The 19,838-nt window shown below is 47.5% G+C and overlaps 3 protein-coding genes across 3 annotated transcripts; all 3 read left to right on the plus strand.

Moving 5' to 3' along the window:
• Positions 1–943: 943 nt before the first annotated feature.
• On the plus strand, positions 944–8,463 carry LOC117651757. Its single transcript, XM_034396073.1, has 7 exons — positions 944–1,287; positions 2,405–2,729; positions 2,816–3,088; positions 3,173–3,340; positions 3,818–3,943; positions 4,450–4,902; positions 6,605–8,463. The coding sequence occupies exons 2-7, from the start codon at positions 2,628–2,630 to the stop codon at positions 7,076–7,078; spliced, it is 1,596 nt and encodes a 531-aa protein (XP_034251964.1). The 5' UTR covers positions 944–1,287; positions 2,405–2,627; the 3' UTR covers positions 7,079–8,463.
• LOC117652026 lies at positions 7,297–12,463 on the plus strand. Its single transcript, XM_034396658.1, has 4 exons — positions 7,297–7,321; positions 8,868–9,158; positions 9,260–10,467; positions 11,193–12,463. Exons 1-4 carry the CDS (start codon positions 7,297–7,299, stop codon positions 11,670–11,672), a joined length of 2,004 nt encoding a protein of 667 aa, XP_034252549.1. The 3' UTR covers positions 11,673–12,463.
• A 1,766-nt stretch (positions 12,464–14,229) lies between these two features.
• LOC117651889 (GDNF-inducible zinc finger protein 1-like) lies at positions 14,230–17,009 on the plus strand. The gene is made up of 2 exons (XM_034396430.1): positions 14,230–14,757; positions 15,886–17,009. The coding sequence occupies exons 1-2, from the start codon at positions 14,557–14,559 to the stop codon at positions 16,348–16,350; spliced, it is 666 nt and encodes a 221-aa protein (XP_034252321.1). The 5' UTR covers positions 14,230–14,556; the 3' UTR covers positions 16,351–17,009.
• The last annotated feature ends 2,829 nt before the right edge of the window (positions 17,010–19,838 follow it).

Here is a 19,838-nt window from a genome sequence, read left to right on the forward strand (position 1 = left end):
TGAACACCGCGAACAAGATCACAGTGAATCCCGTGAGCAGATCACAGTAAACGCTGTGAATTGACCTACAGTGAAAACTGGTAATAAATTAACGGCATTTACAGGACATTTTTGGTAGAGTGAACAGAAAATGAAGTGCCCTGTGCATTATCTTGCTAATCACAAACTACACAGACGGAATCTCAATTATCACTCTCAGTTATGAAATCGTAGAATCCCTGTTAACCTTGGAATTACGAGCAAAGCTCACCAAGTCTAACAGAGTCACCCACACTCAGAATTTTTTTTAACAAAGAATACAAACAAATCTTAGGGCTAACAGATGGTTTTAATTGTTGCAGGCACTAGGGGCTGCATCTCATTTTGCCGCTTCAGCTGAAGGGGAAGATCAACTTCTCACCTTTTGACCCGAAACTGTTATGGTCGCAGAATCTTTGTATTTGCTTGTTGTGTGTGCTAGTGTCATGATTTTTTTTTCATACATCCGTAATTATTTGCTTGGAAATTTCATGGGTAAAATGTCTATCTTGCTGTGGAGACTTTCCTATGTTTTTATCATCACAGGAAGAGATTCTCTCTCTCTCTCTCTCTCTCTCTCTCTCTCCTCTCTCTCTCTCTCTCTCTCTCTCGTTGTGCTTGAGAAATGTGATATGGAAAGACGCCACAGTGTTCCCACTTTTTAATCCTTGACATTTTTAAAAATCGAGAACTGCACATGATTTTTCACAAGAGTTTGTTCTTGGTGCCGTTTTGACCTTGTTTTATACAGCAGAGTCCACGTCATCGGTGGTATTGTAAGTGCCGTAGTACGGATAACGCATGCATGCTTTGCGCATGAACGGCTGGGCCGCATGTCCACGGGAAAGCCATCTCCTGAGGCCGTTGTTCCTTGCAATCACAGGAGATGGATTTACCGTGTCCTGCCAACGAGCACTAATTCCTGTTTCTGCTTTCAGGTCATGCCTCTGAGTCGCGCTCCGTCGTCCGCCAGAGGGGCCTTCGCCTGGACCGCCTGGAGGTGCTGCCGCTGCCCGGGCCGTCTGCTGCTTCGAGCCAACGGGGGAAGCCGGGGTCGCGGGGCTCCGCGGGCAGTGTCGTGGGCTGGTGCGTCTTTCCGGGATGCTCCGAGGGGTTCCCTTCCTGGGAGAGGCACGTCCTGCACTACAAGCAGCGCCACTTGAAGCAGTCGGACGCCGAGTCCTTCTGCTCGCTGTGTCTGGCGCGCGTCTTCAGCCACCGCTGCCACACGCTGTTGCACGCGGACGCCGGACTGGACTGCACTCAGAAGTACGTACACTGTAAAACAATAAAGTGACCCAATTAACGATGTCACTGAGTCACTCAAGGGCTTTTTGTTCATTTGTACGCGATTTAACAAGAATTTGTGCGACTCTAAATGTGAGAGCACGTCCGCGCTGTTATAATCAACACATTCAGTGTGTACCACAGAAGTGGTTCTTTTTCGTTTTCTGGTCAGAGTATAGTGACTTAATTAACGATGTCACCTCTTGCTCAAATGTTGCCCTTGTAAATTCACGAAGGTTATTCGTTAAAAACGAGGAACCTCCGTAAATGCATTACAAATATTTATGGATTAACGAAGAATCTTTTTTTAAGTAACGAGAATCTTCGTAAATTATCAAAACGTCTTGAGACTTTACGAAGGTGCCTTCGGCAACGCTTTTGCCCGTACCCTCGTTAATTCCGGAGAATCCTGTTCTATTACTCAACTATTCTCTGGAAACCCAAAACTATCTGATTTGAATTGCGTAACATTTCTTCGTCTTACTAAATCGTTTATGTCAATGTATACAGTTCACAGACGTGATCAAGACCACCAGAAAATTTGAAGAAGTCATTTCGTTTGAACACTTAAAAGGGAATTTTATTTTGAGACTCAGTGTCGTTTTGTTTGACTACAATTTTGCGAGCAGTGACGGATCCAGAGTCGGCCCAAGGGAGGGTGGTCAAAGTAGCACTTTTTGCCTACTTACAGGGGCAATGTGGTGCTTTTTGCCTACCTTTCAGGTGGCTATCTAGGGGTCAGGGGGGGGGGGGGCAATTGTCCTTTTGCGCCCCCCTGGATCCGCGCTTGTTTGCGAGACGCGAGGCAACTACCCGTGTTTTCTCGTACACAACGTAATGCTTCATGTACACCTAAATTCCGTGTCACAATTTTTGTACGTGGTCTCGCACGATTTCGCTCACACTTGCCTTTTTGCGAACGTGCTTTCTGCTAATTTGTTCGCGATTTCGCACGAATTCGTGCGATTCTGCGTACAAATTTGTGCGAAAAAGGTCTCAGGATTCAAACAATGAGAGAGCACGTCCAAATTGTTAAAATATACACATCAAGTGTGCACTACTGAAGTGGCTCATAGCTAATAGTTTGGGTTTTGTTCAGCCATTGCTCTGCGAGCTTCGTGCACCCATGGGCGCTCAGAGAGCACTTGGCTGAATTTCACCGTCCACCGCCGAAGACGCCGACGGCCGAGCCCCGAGCCCCAGCGGCCACTGCAGCGACTTCAACCAAGTTCAGGCCGCTGCCGGCGGCCTTGCCAGTCGGGGCGACATCGGTGCCACTGAAAGTGGCAACAACGGCTGTGGGAACGACGTCGAAGGAACGAATGGAGGCGAGGAGTTCAATCGAAGCGACTTCGACGCAACCAGTGGTTGCCATTGCACGGGTCGGAAGGACTTCAACGAAACCACCTGCTGCTGTTTCAAAGGTTGGGAGTGCTTAACGTAACCAGTGGCTGCTGCTGTTACACCTGTCGGAATGACTCCGACTGACGTATTGGTTGTTGTTTCACAGGTTGGAACGACTTTGACTCGACCAGTAGCTGCTGTTGCACGAGCCGGAGCCAATAACTATGTGCAACCGATGCTGGCCGTTACACCGGTTGGAGTGACACCGACGCCACCTGCTGGAACACCTACTGGAAGTAGAACAGGTACTTCGGGGCAACCCGTCGCTGCTGGAACACCGCACGGAGCTACTTCGGGGCAACCAGTCGCTGCTGATACAGTTGCTGCTGTTACAGTTGCTGGAACGACTTCGATCCCACCAGTCGCTGCTGTTTCACAGGTTGGAACGACTTCGATGCAATTAGTGGTTGCTGTTACTCTCGCTGGAATGACTTCGATTCAGTCAATGGCGGTTGTTTCACAGGTCGGGCCTACTTCGGGGCAACCAGTGGTTGCTGTCAAACTCTCTGAAACGACTTCGGTGCCGCCAGTGGCTGCTGTTTCACAGGACAGACCTACTTCGGGGCAACTAGTGGCAGCTGTTACCCTTGCTGGAACGACTGCGATCCCACCATTGGCTGCTGTGTCACAGGTCGGAACGCCTTCGACGGAGCACTCTCAGCACGTTACTGACTTTTTGCTCATTTTGTCTGTTATGCAAGTACACTGGTAAAACTAAAGCGTAGTATTACCCTCTGTTTTCAAGCGTAATCAGGTTACGCTTGAAATCAAGCGTAACAGGCTCATCCGACAAGTTTCCCCCTATCCAAATGCATGGGGGATTTTCCAGAGTATGCTTCATTTCAAGCGTAACGTCTTCAAGCGTAACTTTATGCTTGACTCAAGCATAGAGTTACGCTTTAGTTTTACCAGTGTAATTTGTGCAACCATAATACGCACTTTTCCATTATAAGGAACTACTTCAGAAATATTATGTATACATAATGCACTGACAATTTGGTTTTGAACATAATTTTACTAACAAGAAAAAGGCCAGTAACGTGCTGAGAGTGATTCCTGTTGCACTTGCTGGAACGATTTCGGTTCACTCGTGGCTGTTGTTTCACAGGACGCACCTACTTTGGGGCACCCAGTGGCTGCCGTCACACTTGCTGGAACGACTCCGATTCAGCCAGGGGCTGTTGTTACTCAGGCCGGAGCAACTTCGACGCAACTTGTATCTGCTGAATTGCAGGTTGGAAGGACTTCACCCTTAGCCGTTTACTGACTATTTCTCATTAGCAGTCGTATTTCTGTAAGCAACTTTAATACTAATAATGTTTCGTTTTCGTTCTAAAATACGTTAAAATTTCTTTGTAGTCTACTTAGAATACGGAACTATCAGTTAAGTAATTAGCAATTGCCAAGTAACACTGACAAAAATTACTAAGGGTTATTGTTGCTTACAAAAATGCGTCTGCTTTTATAAGATATAGTAAGGCTGAGAGTGTACGACTCGAGGGGTAATGCACTCGCGTAATAGTCGAGTCACCCTGTCCGTTATAGTACGCTTAATAGAGTGCGTAATAGCAGCGTAATAGCCGAAATTCTCCAAATTAGATCTATTTTAGGGGTGTTTTGGTCTGTTTTTAACTAAATTCCTATAATTTTGAGGCGTAATAGACGTAACAGTCGGGTCGCAGGTTTTAAGAGTGATTTTTCCCCTCGATTCGACTCAACTAGTATCTGCTGTTTTTTCAGGTCGGAACGACTTCTAGTGAACCAGCGGCAGCCACGGCCTCGTCCGTGGGTGCCGCGGAGGTGGGCGACGTGATCGCGGTGCTGGGCTGGTGCACCTTCCCTGGCTGCTCGGAGGACTTCGCGTCGTGGGCCGGCTACGTGGAGCACTGCCTGCAGCGCCACGGCCGCTCCCTGTGCCCGACCTGCCTGAACGTCCACGCCGCGCAGCACGGCGACGCGGACGCGAAGTGCGCCCTCTGCTCGGCGCGGTTCGTCGACTCGCAGGCCCTCAGGGTGCACAAGAACTTCTTCCACCGCGCGTTCGACTCCATCACGTCGCGCAAGTGGCACCTGAGGATCCAGGAAGCGCGCGCCGTCATCGGCTGGTGCACTTTCCCGCACTGCGGCCGGGCCTTCCTGTCCTGGGAGGAGCACGTCGTCCATCAGAAGGAGAGCCACTTGGCTCCGACGCAGGTGAGCGGACCTTTTAGTAGGTGATGTGTATCAAACCCTAGATACATGCACTCTAAATGTTGTACAGTGAAGATTCTCCATATTATGGTGAAAATGTTCCATATTATGGTGGTGCAGCTGACTTCGTAACATACCATTGAGAATTCACTGTACCTCATAGAGATTTGGACGAATTTCGTTGGAATTATGGAGCAAATCTCCACCATATTATGTTGGTGCAGCCTTTCACCGTAAAACATTTACTGTGTGCACACCCTAGTCCTTTGGACGAACTTTGTACGTGTTGTCTGACAATTTCGCGCACACGTACTCATTCAAATTTGAACAGATTAATCTGTTCGCAATTTCGCACGATTTTTGTTTGTTTTTGTTGCGATTCTGCGTTTTTGCTATCGTGTCTTTCCGATTTATACGAAACCGTTCGTATGTTGTGTGAGATCACGTATAAAATTGTCCAGATACACTCAGAGCGTAGGTTATTTTTTGTGCATAGCGTGGTAACGGAACTAAGCATGCGCCTGGTAGAACGCACTTACTCTACAAATTGAAGAGCGTACATTGTATGCTCTAACTGAAGCATGCATGCAAGCACGCTTTAGCTAGCGCATGCTTGCCAAGCATGCTTTTACTAGTGCATATATGCCATGTACACGCTATCTGATGCAGGCAACTCCCTATCCCTTATGCTCTAGAGGCATGCTCCAGTTAGCGTGTACTTGGCATGTATGCAATAGAAAGTTGCTTGGCAGGCATGCGCTAGTTAGAGCGTGCTTGCAGGCATTCTCCAGTTAGAGCATACAATGTACGCTCTTCGATTTGCACAGTATGCGCATCTACGCACAGTTTCGTGCCCAGTTCGCACAGTTTCATGCGCGTTAAACCATATGCACAATTTTGTGCAAAGTTTAAGCATTAATTAAAAACATGGTACATTCTCAGCCTCGTATTGACTTTTTATCTCTCACCAAAAAGTTTTTTTTTTGCCAAAGTAAGTCAGCCTTGCACGATTTTGTTCATAATATAGCACCGCGAAAACCATACAAACCTCTGTAGGCCTTGCAAAGAAAAGCAGCTTCTCAAGAAAAAGTTTTGAGCATATCTAAACTTGCTAAGAAAATACTTCGTAATTTATGAACTATTTCTTCTTACAACAAAATAAATTTGTTTGTACCATGTATCCTTATAGTACTTCGTTTTTAGCGTGAGGGTCTGTAGTCCTTTGTAGGACTTTTTGCCATTTGTAATGTTCTCATGATCTATCCCTTGGCATGATGCTAATGTGGAGAACTCCGAACAAGTGTGGAGAGTGCAAACTCTGCACTCCCATGGTGTCTGAAAAGTGCACACACTGTGAACTTGAGCTCGGTACACTCTTACGTGCTCTTCGCATGCACTCAGTACACACTTACATTTTCAGTGCACTTTCGCATCTCATGTGAGGAGGTCTCGCCGCTTGGTTTTTCTGGTGTGTCACACACTAAATGTTATGAACAAATTCGTACGAGACATCACTGTCTTGTGTGCACACGAAATTTTCGTACAATTTTCGTACGAAAAACTGCACATTTTCCGACTTTCTTGTTCAAAATTTTGTACAAATTTCTACGACAAGTCCGTGTGCACTAAAAACTGTGATGTCTCGTACAAAATTTGTTTAAAAACATTTAGTGTGCAACAAGTGTTGATGTTCCACTGTCCGCAGGACGACACGGTGTGCGACTTGTGCCTGGCCGTGAAGCCCGTGGCGGGGCTGCCGGACCACCTGGAGGCGCACCGCTTGTGGGACGCGCCGTGCTCGCTGTGCGCCGCGCGCTTCATCGCGGACAACACGGACCACCGGCAGCAGTTCCACCACGCGACCTCCGACGGCGAGGTCCCGGCCGTGCTGGGCTGGTGCATTGACACGGGCTGCGAGTCCTCGTTCAGCCGCTGGCAGGATCACGTGCAGCATTTCCTGCTACACCACTGGACGCTGGACGCCGACCTTGTGTGCCGCGTCTGCCTGGCTCGCTTCCAAAGCCAGGACGAGGCCAAGGAGCACCTCAAGGACCACGCCTCGCCGGGGAAGCAGCAGTTCAGATGCACCAGCTGCCCCGTCGGGTTTCTGACGTTGAAGCATTTCAGGAAACACATGAGTCACTTTCATGGACTGTGGGTCTCGCGGTTCTCGCCGTAGGTCTTATGAAATTGTTTGCACATGAATTTTTTTTTGTTAATATGTTGAATAGTGAAATGTAAAATTGTATAAGGCTTTGTACAAGATTTTTCGTACTCGTCCAATCGATGTTTAGTTTTGCCGTGCTGATTTGCTCGCTCTTGTGGGTCAAAGTATGTTCGTTTTTTTCTGTTTTGTTTTGTCTTGTGGGGGATTTTCTGTCTCTGTCACAACTCAACATGTTTTCTCTTGGAGCAACGATAGGTGAACAGTGTACCCCTCAACTCAAGACACCTCCTCCTATCTAATGACATTTGAAACCTGTAGTTGTTATTAGTCTCGCTCTCGTTCCGTTCTCTTAACCAACTCAATTCGGTTTACACCTTAAGATACTCTTTACTACTTCTACTTCCGCCGTTTTAACGACCCGCGTTCGGACCGCCTTTGCGTTGCAACGCGAGCCAAGCCAATCGTAGGTGTGCTGCTCGGTGGTTGGCGCGTGTTGGACGCGTATTTGTGTCGTATCTCCTAACCCGTTAAAGTTAAACAGGTTTTGTACGCGCACCGGCTTACCATTCCTGTCTTTCTTTACCAGTTTAAGAAATGCGGCCCAAAAACCCGTCTGGTGGACCTCGTCTGGCGTGCAGCATGCCTTCCATTCGTTTGGCTGTCTTTGCTCGGCAACGGTGGTGCGGCCTCGGGTGTCAGTCGAAGTGATTTAAAATCTGAAACGCACCTGATATTTTTCAAGGAAAATACCTTGTTTCTCCGAAGCGATTGTCCTGATTCCTTGTCTCCCTACACTATCTTATGTTGGACATTGTTGTAATTTTAACAGTTTTCAAAGTGATTTAAAAACTGAAGCACCTGTCGTTGTTAAGGAAAAGTGCTCTGTTTTTTTTTGTTTTTATTTTTCGAAACGATTGGTGACTCCTTGTCTACCCTCACTTTCTTATGTTGTATATTCTTGTAGTTTTAAAACCTTTTTAGGTGGTTTAAAACCTTACATGCACCTGTCGATTTTCAAGGAAAATGCCTTGTATTTCAAAAGCGATTGTCCTGATTCCTTGTTTACTTTCTCTTTCTTATGTTGGACTTTTTTGTAATTTTAAAACCTTTCTAAACTAATCGCAGCTTACACTCTGCCATATGCTTAAATCGAACTGTGGTGTTTTTTTTCTAGCTAGCTGGTTCCTGAGCGCGAAACACAGAAGACTCACGGAGGGCTGACATGCCTGCCCTTCACATTGAAGTTCACTTGATTTGATGTTTTCCTTATAAGGGAGAAGACTGCGAATGAATGAGTCACGACCGTTACGAATTAATGACTGATGATTTGTCGCTCAATTATGTGTGGTAGAGATAGTATTTCACCTTAATAAACAACCTCCCAACGCCCAAAACAACGCAATGAACGAACTGCGATGTGATTGTTCCAAGTTAGCTCCGGTTGGCTTATGCTGATGTCGAAACTGGTGTGAGTAAAACATAATCTCCGAGATACACTCCTTGCTGTTCTAATCATGTATTTTTAAGAAACTTTTTTTCAGGAGCTCTTTAATTTTAACGATTCAGTCTAGTATTTAAAGATTGAAGGTGGTTGACACTGCCCTTAACTAGATCCTACATCCACATTTTCTTATCTTCACACTTATTTGTAGTGTATGTTGGAATTTCGGTGACTGGGTGCGGGTTCGCATGTTCAAAGCGACACCATTTGCTATAATCGTACACATCATAGAAACTGCTAGGAGAACGTTGGGCGATGCCTGTGCTCTCCACAGAATCTAATTCCTGTCCCTGCTGCCAGGTTCCGCTGCGCCCCGCATCACCGTCAAGAAGGAGTTCGGCATGGACAGCTTCGGGGAGCCAAGGCCTCTGTTGCTGGCTGCCGTCGTCAAGAAGGAACTCAGAGAGGACGGCTTCGTGGAGCCAAGTCCTCTGCTGCTGGCTGCCGTCAAGAAGGAGCTGGGCCTGGAGCCAGGCCCTCTGTTGCCGTCTGCGCCTGCAAGCGAACAACAGGCGTCCAGGGACAGTGCCCCGTCAGAAGCTCAGGGCCTTTTGCATCCTCACAGTCTGACCGAGGACCTGCCGGGAAGCGGTGCGGCCACTGCTGAAGAACGCCAGGGCCGTCGTCGGAGTCCTCCTTGGCCGCTGCGGGAATGCCAAGACCGTCATCGGCGACTTCTTCGGCCGTTAAAGAAACGCCCAGACCGTCGACGGCGCCCTTTGCCGGGAAGCGCTTGCGCCCCCACTGCTGGAACGTCTGGACCGTCGTCGGCGTCCTCTTCGGCTGCTCCGAGGAAGTCAAAACCGTCGTTGGCGTCCCCCAAGGCTGCTCCGGGAACGTCAACGTCAAGACCGTCATCGGCGTCCCCCAAGGCTGCTCCGGGAACGTCAAGACCACCGTCGGTGTCCTCCAAGGCTGCTCCGGGAACGTCTGGACCGTCGTCGGCGTCCTCCAAGGCTGCTCCGGGAACGTCAACTTCAAGACCGTCATCGGCGTCCCCAAGGCTGCTCCGGGAACGTCAACTTCAAGACCCTCATCGGCGTCCCCCAAGGCTGCTCCGGGAACGTCAAGACCACCATCGGCGTCCTCCAAGGCTGCTCCGGGAACGTCTGGACCGTCGTTGGCCTCTTCGCCTGCTCCAAAGAAGTCAAAACCGTCGTCGGTGTCCTCTCCGCCTGCTCCCAAAAAGTCAAAAGCGTCGTCGGTGTCCTCTCCGCCTGCTCCCAAAAAGTCAAAACCGTCGTCGGCGTCCTCTTCGCCTGCTCCAAAAAGGTCAAAACAACTGTCGTCGGCGTCCTCCTCGGCTGCTTCAAGAACGTCAAAACCGTCGTCGGCGTCCTCTTCGGCTGCTCCGGGGACGTCAAGACCACCATCGGCGTCCTCGAAGGCTGCTCCGGGGACGTCAAGACCACCATCGGCGTCCTCGAAGACTGCTCCGGGAACGTCAAGACCTGCATCGGCGATCTCCGTGGTTGCTGCGAGTACGTCCAGACGGACGTCGGCCGTGCCTCAATACACCGTCGTTGGCCATGGTACCTCGTTCAGGGGTTGGTGCTTATTCTCGGGCTGCTCGGAGAGTTTCTCCTCCTGGGAAGCCTACCTGGAGCACTCCAAGTCGAAGCACGACCCTTTCGTGTGTTCAGTCTGCGGGTTTTCTTCACACGGGAAGCCACACGGAGTGATGGACTCGACCTGCTCGCTGTGCCCAGCGCGGTTCACGGAGATGCAGCTTCTGCGGACCCACCAGAAGGGCTTCCATCGCGTGGTCGAAGCTTCTTCGCCTCCGGGCAACCTACGTGTGGTTGGATGGTGCCCCTCCCTGTACTGTGAACACCCCGCCAGCTCCTGGGAAGATCACGTGTCGCATCAGAGGACGTGTCACCCACTTCCACGAGGCTCGGTGAGTGAATTCCACTTTCGCCCAGTCGCACTCGAAATCGCGTTCTAAAAGCGATTCACTTGCACTGGACTTGTCCTGAATCTGTGGGTATCTTTTTCCCAGAGTGACGCAATTACGTGGTGTTATTAAAATCCAGTGGCATTTTTTTTTGTCAGCCTTGACACTTTCCTTTCGCACTAAACTCTTGTAGACTTTTTCAACGCTTCATTGTGCTCTTTTTATGGATAATTACGCATGCACCGTTACGTACACTGGTATAACTAAAGCGTAAATCTATGCTTGAGTCAAGCATAAAGTTACGCTTGAAGACGTTACGCTTGAAATGAAGCATACTCTGGAAATTCCCCCATGCATTTATATAGGGGGAAAATCTTGGCGGATGAGCCTGTTACGCTTGATTTCAAGCGTAAACTAATTACACTTGAATACAGAGGGTAATATTACGCTCTACACACTGAATGTTATGTACAATTTCGTACGAGACATCACAGTTTTTTGTGCACAAGAAATTTTCGTACGATTTTTGTACGAAAAATTGCACATTTTTCGCCATTTTTGTCCAAAATTGTATAAAATTTTGCACAAATTTGTACGAAAAGTTCGTGTGCTCAAAAAACTGTGATGTCTCGTACAAAATTTGTACAAAAACATTTAGGGTGTAGTTTTAACCAGTGGAGGATTGACCCTCAAAGCGCTAGGAACTAATGACAATCTCCCTTCAACAGGGGGACGCGATGTGCGACTTGTGCCTGCAGACGGGTCCAGCCAGCGGGCTGCCGTACCACGTCCACGCGCACCACTACGAAGACACGGGCTGCCCTCTGTGCTCCGCCCGCATCATCGGCGACCTGTCGCAGCACATGGCGCAGTTCCACCACGTGCGGCGGGACGGCTCCGTCCCGGCCGTGCTGGGGTGGTGCATGCGAAGCGGCTGCCATTCGTCGTTCAGCTGCTGGGAGGACTTCGTGCAGCACTTCATCCACTGGCACGCCAACGTCCGGGACCCCGCCCTCACGTGCCACCTGTGCCTGGCGCCGCTCAAGACAGCCAGTCACGCCCAGCAGCACATGGACGCGCACTTCAATCCTCGGGCTGAGCATTTCACGTGCAGTGGCTGCCCGGCCCGGTTTTTGCAGAGGAAGTTTTTCATTGCGCACATGAAAATTTTCCACAGATTTGTTTTAACTCCGTGTGGCCGGAAGTAGTTTCCCCGGGCACGCGAGATCGCTGTTTGTGAATCTTATTGATGTACTTCGGAACTCTCGGCCACTTTTTATTATTGGAACCCATGTCTGAGACGCATGGAGGAACATAAATGTCTTTTTGTATTTTATGTATATTTACTGTAGGTTTTAGACTTAAGGTGATGGGAACGGGTAGAAAATTAAGACTTGCTTTTATTTTTTTCGTGCAGCGTCCTGTACTAGTAATTTTAATTCTTTTATGCCTCTGTCAAATGAACAGCGGGGTTACCCGTACGAATACCTCAGAGCAGGGCTCCGTTGCTTATTCTGATTGAACGTTTCCAGTTTCATCTTCCGATGTCTCGTGATGGTCTGGGCTATATCAATGATAACTTCATTTGTAATTGAATTCGTAATTACATCGTCGTAACTTTGAGAGCTCTTAATGAAATTGTTAGTGAAAAATCTGAAAATTGAATGTTACAGAGCTCTGCGTTCGGGTCTTTCCCTTACACGTTTATACTTGATGTTGAGTGTGGCGAGAAATGAATTTATATACCAAACAAGTGTTTTGATTTTAAGATAATTGTCTTCTTGAAACTACCTACCAGGTGTCTTTTTAATCACCTTTTAGTTTTAATGGAATTTGTGATGTATTGAATTTTGATTTTAAAGGCTTTCTTTATGGTAATCTATCTTTGAAAATTTCGGAGATGCATATAATTCTTGTCAGGTTGCGTCTCGCTGTTTGTTTCCCATTTACAGTGTTAGAAATATAAGTGAAGGAAAAATATATACATTCTAGTTAAGAATCGTTCTTTTAATTTGCAGAGAGGGCCTCTAAAACTTCCTATCGCTTATTGTGCTTTCTGAGAAAACCAGTCAGTTCGAATTCGAAACAGACATAAGCCAAAAAAAGACACCAGAGTTAAAAAGCTCATACACTGATTAGAGTTCCATACGAATCGTCTTTAAATTACCCTTCGTTTCAGAGGCCCTACGTACGGGATGACCTTGAATTAACGCGTTCCTAGTGGAATTATACTGACTCTCAGACCATATCCAAGACCATTCTAACTGTCTGTGTCGACTCAGAGCTATCCTAACTGGACATGACGTGAAAAGCGGCCTTCTCTCCAAGTGTGTGCACGTTTAAAATCTTACGAAAGTATTTTGAGCATACATATTATTACAAGCTATCTACAAACTGCGAATAAATAGTTCGTAAATTACGAATTATTTACTCTGAAAGCTTTCGTATGCTCAAAATACTTTGTTGTAACAAGCTGCTTTTCTTTGTAAGGTCCAAAATAGTTTGTAAGGTTTTCACAGTGTGGCGCCCACATTCTTCGCAAAATAACTTGCCGAGGACTTGTTAAAAAGTTCCGTTCCAAGGACATTGCATTTTTCACGATTCACTGATTTGCAGCGGAGGCAGTTCATGAGCACTGTCAGGCACTTACCTCTGCAGTTACGATACTTTCAAATCCACACTGACAGTTACGATTGTCTTGGATCTACTTCTAGCAGTGAGGATTATTCAATTAGGACGCGTCAAATGATTTTTGTTCTCTCTAAATTTTGGTTTGTGCTTTTTTGAGCTTCTTATCATTTACAACGTGCATTTAGTGAGGTCTAATTTTCCCTGCTAAAAAACTTCAGTACCTCTTGAAAAATCTCCCTCTTCTGCTTCCTGGTATAAGACTCTTCACACTCAATCGTTTACTCCATACACACTCTTCGTGTGCTTGAAGGGGCAGTGATACCGAATCTGCTGTCCTTCTAGTTGTCTTTTCCCGCTTCATAGTGAGTTTTAGCAATTTTGGTGATTGGGTTCTGGTTTGCATGCTAACTACTTGAATTTTGGTTTACTTTTTCTGTTGAAATAATACGAAATAACTAAGAAACTAGAATTTAAAATAACGGTACACGTAGGCGATGCCTGTGTTCTGAATAGAAACTAACTCCTGTCTCTGCTTCCAGGTTCTGCTGCCGCTGCGCCCCGCATCTCCGTGAAGAAGGACTTCCGCCTGGACCGCTTCGGGGCGACAGACCCACTGCTGCTGTCCGGGCCCGCTGCAGCAAGCGGACAAGCATCCCAGAGTGCATCGCCAGAAGCTCGGAGCTCCGAGGACAAGGTCATCGGCTGGTGCACCTTCAGAGGCTGCTCGGAAGGGTTCACGTCCTGGGAGGATCACGTGCAGCACCACATGAGCAGCCACATCAGTCAGTCGGTGCAGAGGCATTTCTGCCGCAAGTGTTTGATGCGGCCCTCCAGACCCGAGGCCCACACGGCGGCGCACTCAAACCTTCGCCTGGGCTGCAGCGAGTGCTCGGCGACCTTCGTGAGCCCAGGGCACCTGAGCGCCCACAGGATCCAGTTCCATCACCACAGTCCGACCGAGAACCTGCGGGGAAGAACCGTTGCGGCCACTGCTGCAGGAACGTCCAGACCGTCGTCGGCGTCCTCGGCCGCTGCAGGAACAAGACCGTCGTCGGCGTCCTCGGCCGCTGCAGGAACAAGACCGTCGTCGGCGTCCTCGGCCGCTGCAGGAACAAGACCGTCGTCGGCGTCCTCGGCCGCTGCAGGAACCAGACCGTCGTCGGCGTCCTCGGCCGCTGCAGGAACGTCCAGACCGTCGTCGGCGTCCTCGGCCGCTGCAGGAACGTCGAGACCGTCGTCGGCGTCCTCAGCCGCTGCAGGAACGTCTAGACCGTCTTCGGCGTCCTCACCCGCTGCAGGAATGTCCAGACATTCATCGGCGTCCTCGGCTGCTGCAGGAACGTCAAGACCGTCGTCGGCGTCCTCGGCCGCTGCAGGAACGTCGAGCCCGTCATCGGCGTCCTCCTCGGCCGGGCCCTATTACGACTTCGTGGAAGACGCTGCCCCAGACATGATTGGTGCATGATTCCACAATGCTCGGCGGGTTTCTCATCCTGGGAGCGATACGCAGACCACTACAATTCGACGCACCAGTCAGCTTCTGGGTCGCCGGACAGTAGGCCTGTCATTGGTTGGTGCACCTACCCCCACTGTGGCCGCCCCTTCTGCTCGTGGGAAGAACACGTGTTGCATCAGAGGATGTGCCACGCCAACAGAGCACAGGTTAGTGAGCACACTGTAATTCCAGGTGTGAGACAGTCACGCACCATGTAGTGCGAACCACTTTGTCTGAAGCTTGCAAGTGTCAGCCACGGTTGGGCTAAATTGCAATGTTTTTGTACTTAGAGAATGAAAGAGTCATGATCATGACTAAAATTTTGGGTGAGGAATTCCTTATTTCACAAATCTGGGTGAGGAAGGTTTCCTCACACAAATTTTGGTCTTAATAGTTATGGAGCCACATAGGTAACTGATACACCCTTCCTCAACCAAATTTGGGTCCTAAAGTACACCTCGCCCAAAATTGCGTATTGATCAAGACTTTTTCTTTCTGAGTATACGTGGTGATGCATGATTTTAACCTGTGTACACTGAGAAAACTTGACATACTATTTGCGGCCTGACAAAGAAAAGCAGTTTGTTTTAACAAAGTATTTTGAGAACTATCTCTTCGTGTAACAAAGTAAATTAGTTTGTATTATTAAGTTGCTCGAGCCTATCGTGACACTCTAACTCCCATTGTGGACACTTTGAAACCTACACTGGTGTGGATGGAAATTCATCCCTAGAGCTTAGCCATTAGATAATCGCTCTCAAATTTGCATAAATTTATGCACTTTTACTCATATTATGCAAATTCGTCGTATGCACAAACTCCTGCAAGTTCCCCCACTGAGAAAACCTTATAAACTATTTCAGGCCCTACAAAGCACAGCAGTTTGTAAGAACAAAGTATTTTGAGCATACATAAGATTACAAATAAAATACTTCGTAATTTACGAACTATTTCTTCGTATAACAAAGTAAATTAGTTTGTCCGTATGTACACTCTAAATGTCTTACGAAGAAATTTCTCATAATACGAAGGAAATGGCGCAAGCATAATACGAAGGTGTTTTCTCTTCGTATTACGAAAGTTTTTCTTTGTATCTTCCAATTAAAAAGCTACAAAGATTCGTATTACGAAGGAATATTGCTTCGTATTATGCTTGCGCCGAATCCACTGTAACATACGAATAACATAGGTCAAATTTCATTGTAAGACATTTAGAGTGTATGCTCAAAATACTTCGTAAGGTTTTAAGGGTGCCGTACAAAATTCCGCCTAATCACTTGGTGTGTGTTTGACAGGTGGACGCCATGTGTTCCTTGTGCCTGCAAATGGAGCCAGTGGGCGGACTGCCGGGCCACCTGCAGCTGCACCGCAAGGGCGACGTGGCCTGCCCACTGTGCTCCGCCCGCTTCGTCGACGGCGACGTTTCGAGCCACATGACGCAGTTCCACCACGTGCGTCCGGACGGCTCTGTCCCGGCCGTGCTGGGGTGGTGTACGAAGAGCGGTTGCGGCTCGTCGTTCTGCTCTTGGGAAGACTACGTCCAGCACAACATTCACCAGCACTCGATGGTGTCCGACCCCGCGCTTGTGTGCCACTTGTGCCTCAGACAGCACGGAAATCTCGCCGAAGCAAAGGAGCACATTAAGGAGCACTCCAACGCTTCTACGGAACCCTTCAAATGTGAAATGTGCCCTGCACGATTTTTCAACTTCAGGCACCGTTCAAGCCACATGAGAAGATTTCACAGACATAATTGTTAGGGGTAATCCGACGTACCTTTCTCGGTCTTGCTAGATAGCTTTTCGCTTATCCAAGGAATGAGGGAAGTGAAAGAAATTTTTGTTGTGGATGTGGATATGTTCACTGTTTGGTGTCGGCCTTAGGTGTTGGGAACAGATGGGAAATTCAGACCATGTGTTAATTATGAATAAAAAATGGTCGCTGAAGTTACTAGGAGACACTGGAAATAATTTAACCCCTTAGCTAAACGACCAGTGTGTGTGCCAAGGACCCAGATGCTGGGCTCCGTCATTTAATTTAAATAATGTTTACTGTCTCAGTCTCGGTTAGTGTTATTATTAAAGTCATGCAGGGGATAAGATTCAACCATAATTGTATTTTCAGCTTTTGCTGTGCTGGCCCTTTGCAAAAGATTTTGGTGGGAATTTTTTTTTTTCTTGAGAAAATTGATTTTTTGGGGTACCAATACCGTTTTTTAGTTAAACTGAACAGGAACTGTACTTTTTTGAACCTTAAGGTTGGAGATTCCTTTTTTTTCCATTTCAATCCATCTTGAGTACAAATAATTTATGTCATGGTTTCACAGTTTTGCTGTTATGGTGTGGGAAGTGGAAGTTATAGGAATAATATTGTATTGTGACTTGGGAGGAAAACCTGTTGAGTTCTCATCGGGTGCTGTTGTGAGAATAAATCTTTTTTTTTTTTCAAACAACATTGAGTTTGTTTCTCTATAAATACCTCAATGAGTATTTTGTTATGTACACGAGCTCTGCTCTGCTGTTGCCAGTAACTTCTCAAGAGCGCGATCCCACAATTCCATGTCCTGAGAAGATTGGCGCAATGTTAAATGTATGTAGCTAAGAAATAAGAACAGAACAGATTGAATGCGGTTAAAAGTTATGTGAGACTTTTTCAAGCGCGTTTTGACGATTGAGTCTTTCGTTCTGTGTAGGCCAAAGTGCACTCTCATTCCACACTGTGAGAATAAGGTACGTATTTTGCCATTAATTTTATAACGGGATTTGCCGTACTTGGAAGTGCGGTGTTTACCGTACCTGTAGGTACGGTTTTTACCCAAGTTTTTACCGCTGTTTACCGTACTTCGTGCAATTCACTACCTGAGAGACGCACCCATTTCTTTACTGCAAAGTCAATCTGAACGATTTTAAAATCTCACTCAAACTCTTTGGAATGGAATCAATGTATGGCTACATCTTTACAGCGCAGTGTACAAACTACTGTAAACGCCGTACTTCGAGGTACGGCAAATACCGTCTCTAAATTAACGGCGAAAATCGTACCTTCTCCTCACAGGTGACAAAATGGCACGTTCCTTAGAGCATTGTGTCACGTTCGTTTGAATGTGAATCGGCCATAAATGAGCTTATTCACAAACGAATGTGACGCAATGCTCAAAGTAACGCGATGCTTTGTCACGTTCGTAACCACCTGATGTTACATGAGAGTGTAAGGCTGGTTGGTGATCCTTTCGCAAATCCCCTGTCCCACTATATGTCTTTCCTCCGCATCCTAGTGTACAGGTGACTGTTTGGGTTCGGGCTTTTTGCATGCCTCAGGCGACAACATTTAATTCAATCCTATGAGGCATTTACACATTACAGAAACTGCCTGAGAGATGTTGCACGGTGCACGTTACCGAAGCGCGTGTTGTGCGCAGAACTAGAATTTAAAATAACGGTGCACGTAGGCGATGCCTGTGTTCTGAATAGAAACTAAGTCCTGTCTCTGCTCCCAGGTTCTGCGCCCCGCATCTCCGTGAAGAAGGACTTCCGCCTGGACCGCTTCGGGGCGACAGGCCCACTGCTGCTGTCCGGGCCCGCTGCAGCAAGCGGACGAGCATCCCAGAGTGCATCGCCAGAAGCTCGGAGCTCCGAGGACAAGGTCATCGGCTGGTGCATCTTCAGAGGCTGCTCGGAAGGGTTCACGTCCTGGGAGGATCACGTGCAGCACCACATGAGCAGCCACATCAGGCAGTGGGCCCACAAGCTCTTCTGCTGCAAGTGTTTGGTGCGGCCCTCCAACCCCGAGGTCCACACGGCGGCGCACTCCAACGCCGGCCTGCACTGCAGCGAGTGCTCCGCGGCCTTCGTGAGCCCAGGGCACTTGGGCGCGCACATGATAGTGTTCCATCGCCACAGTTCGGCCGACGGGTTGCTGGCGGGAAGCAGCGCCGCCACCGTTGCCGGGAGGTCAAGATCGTCGGTGGTGCCTTAGTCCAGGTTTTGTGTTTGATACCCCGATCTGTTCTGAGGGATTATTCTCCAGAGAACGCTGCGCCGACCACTGCGTAGGCGCTCTTCAACCCAGAGGTGAAACACTGAACATGTGACACCTGCGCGGCACGGTTTCTCAAGCAAATCCTGCTCTTTAGACCCACGTGTTTGCCCTTGCCGTTTCCACGCGTCTGCAGAGTGCTTTCCGTGAATCTTGCTTGTAAGACAATTTCGTGTTTTTCGTAACTTTAAGGGTTTAAGCTCATTCACTCAAGTGTGCAAAATTATGGGATTTGGTGACATACTTTGAAAAATTTTTCTGTGTTTCTTGGTGTTGGGACTGAAAAGAATATGAACTCGTCACTTCTGATGTTCGTGACACAAAAATATTCTTTCGAATTGTCGGAGGAGGCCGATTTAAGACTCCGACAAGGCTCTGCTTCTTATTTCAATGTGTCCTGGTCTGTGTTATTACCAGTAACGGTCTGAGTTATACAATGGATAACATAATTATATATTTATCTAAGTCAACATTGTACTCGGTGCACTCTCCTTGAAGTTTCAGGGTGAAAGTTTCGTAAGCACGTCCACGTCGAAGAGAATTGACTGAACAATTATTGTTATTTTGGAATGAAGCTGTCTACAGCGCAACGTTACTGATGCTGGTCTTGTGAGACACAGATTTAAATAAAATTAGGAGCTCAGCCCCTCAGGTATCCACACTTGATGCTCGCTTCGGAGTTGAAAGAAAAAAAATACATAGTAGTTTTAGGGGATAATGTTTTGTAGTGCAAATAACGTGATAGATTTTCGCGAATCCGTCTTTAAATCACATCAGAGATTGTAATTTTATTGTTTTTAATTTTAAAGTCAATCTAACTGTATCGATCTTTGAGCCTTAGACATAGAGAAATGCATATGGAATGGTGATAGAGCATTAACCGTTTGTCATGGGCCTGTGGTGTTACGCAGAATTTTATGATGAATGGAAAATAAAAACCAAAAATTTATTGAGATTGAGAAGTTTTTAACCCACGGTCTCCGCGTCTGGACTGCCGCTGCAAAGCAACGCGAGTAAAGCAAGTGACAGCTGCTGCCGGTGCACGGTTGTTCCGCCTTTTGCAATTCCGCCAAGTGTTTGGAAGCATGCTGTAAATAAAGAGTGTCCTATTTACACACTTCAGTGCATAGACCTTAAAGAAATGGATTCAAGCCCGCAATACAAACAAAAAATGTCGGCACTTGCTGTAGATTTGAATGATAAACAACTCAGA

This window comes from Thrips palmi, unplaced genomic scaffold (genome assembly GCF_012932325.1).
Source record: "Thrips palmi isolate BJ-2018 unplaced genomic scaffold, TpBJ-2018v1 HiC_scaffold_6, whole genome shotgun sequence".
Lineage (NCBI taxonomy): Eukaryota > Metazoa > Arthropoda > Insecta > Thysanoptera > Thripidae > Thrips > Thrips palmi.

Bases quoted from the DNA above. Each gene is read 5' to 3' on its own strand.
- LOC117651889 (XM_034396430.1), top strand. From the start codon at position 14,557: ATGATTCCACAATGCTCGGCGGGTTTCTCATCCTGGGAGCGATACGCA. The intron at 14,758-15,885 runs GTTAGTGAGCAC...TGTGTTTGACAG, and splicing joins GCCACGCCAACAGAGCACAG to GTGGACGCCATGTGTTCCTT.
- LOC117651757 (XM_034396073.1), top strand. From the start codon at position 2,628: ATGGAGGCGAGGAGTTCAATCGAAGCGACTTCGACGCAACCAGTGGTT. The intron at 3,944-4,449 runs GTTGGAAGGACT...CTGTTTTTTCAG, and splicing joins TTGTATCTGCTGAATTGCAG to GTCGGAACGACTTCTAGTGA. The intron at 4,903-6,604 runs GTGAGCGGACCT...CACTGTCCGCAG, and splicing joins GCCACTTGGCTCCGACGCAG to GACGACACGGTGTGCGACTT.
- LOC117652026 (XM_034396658.1), top strand. From the start codon at position 7,297: ATGTTTTCTCTTGGAGCAACGATAG. The intron at 7,322-8,867 runs GTGAACAGTGTA...CCCTGCTGCCAG, and splicing joins TTCTCTTGGAGCAACGATAG to GTTCCGCTGCGCCCCGCATC. The intron at 9,159-9,259 runs GTGCGGCCACTG...CGGCCGTTAAAG, and splicing joins CGAGGACCTGCCGGGAAGCG to AAACGCCCAGACCGTCGACG.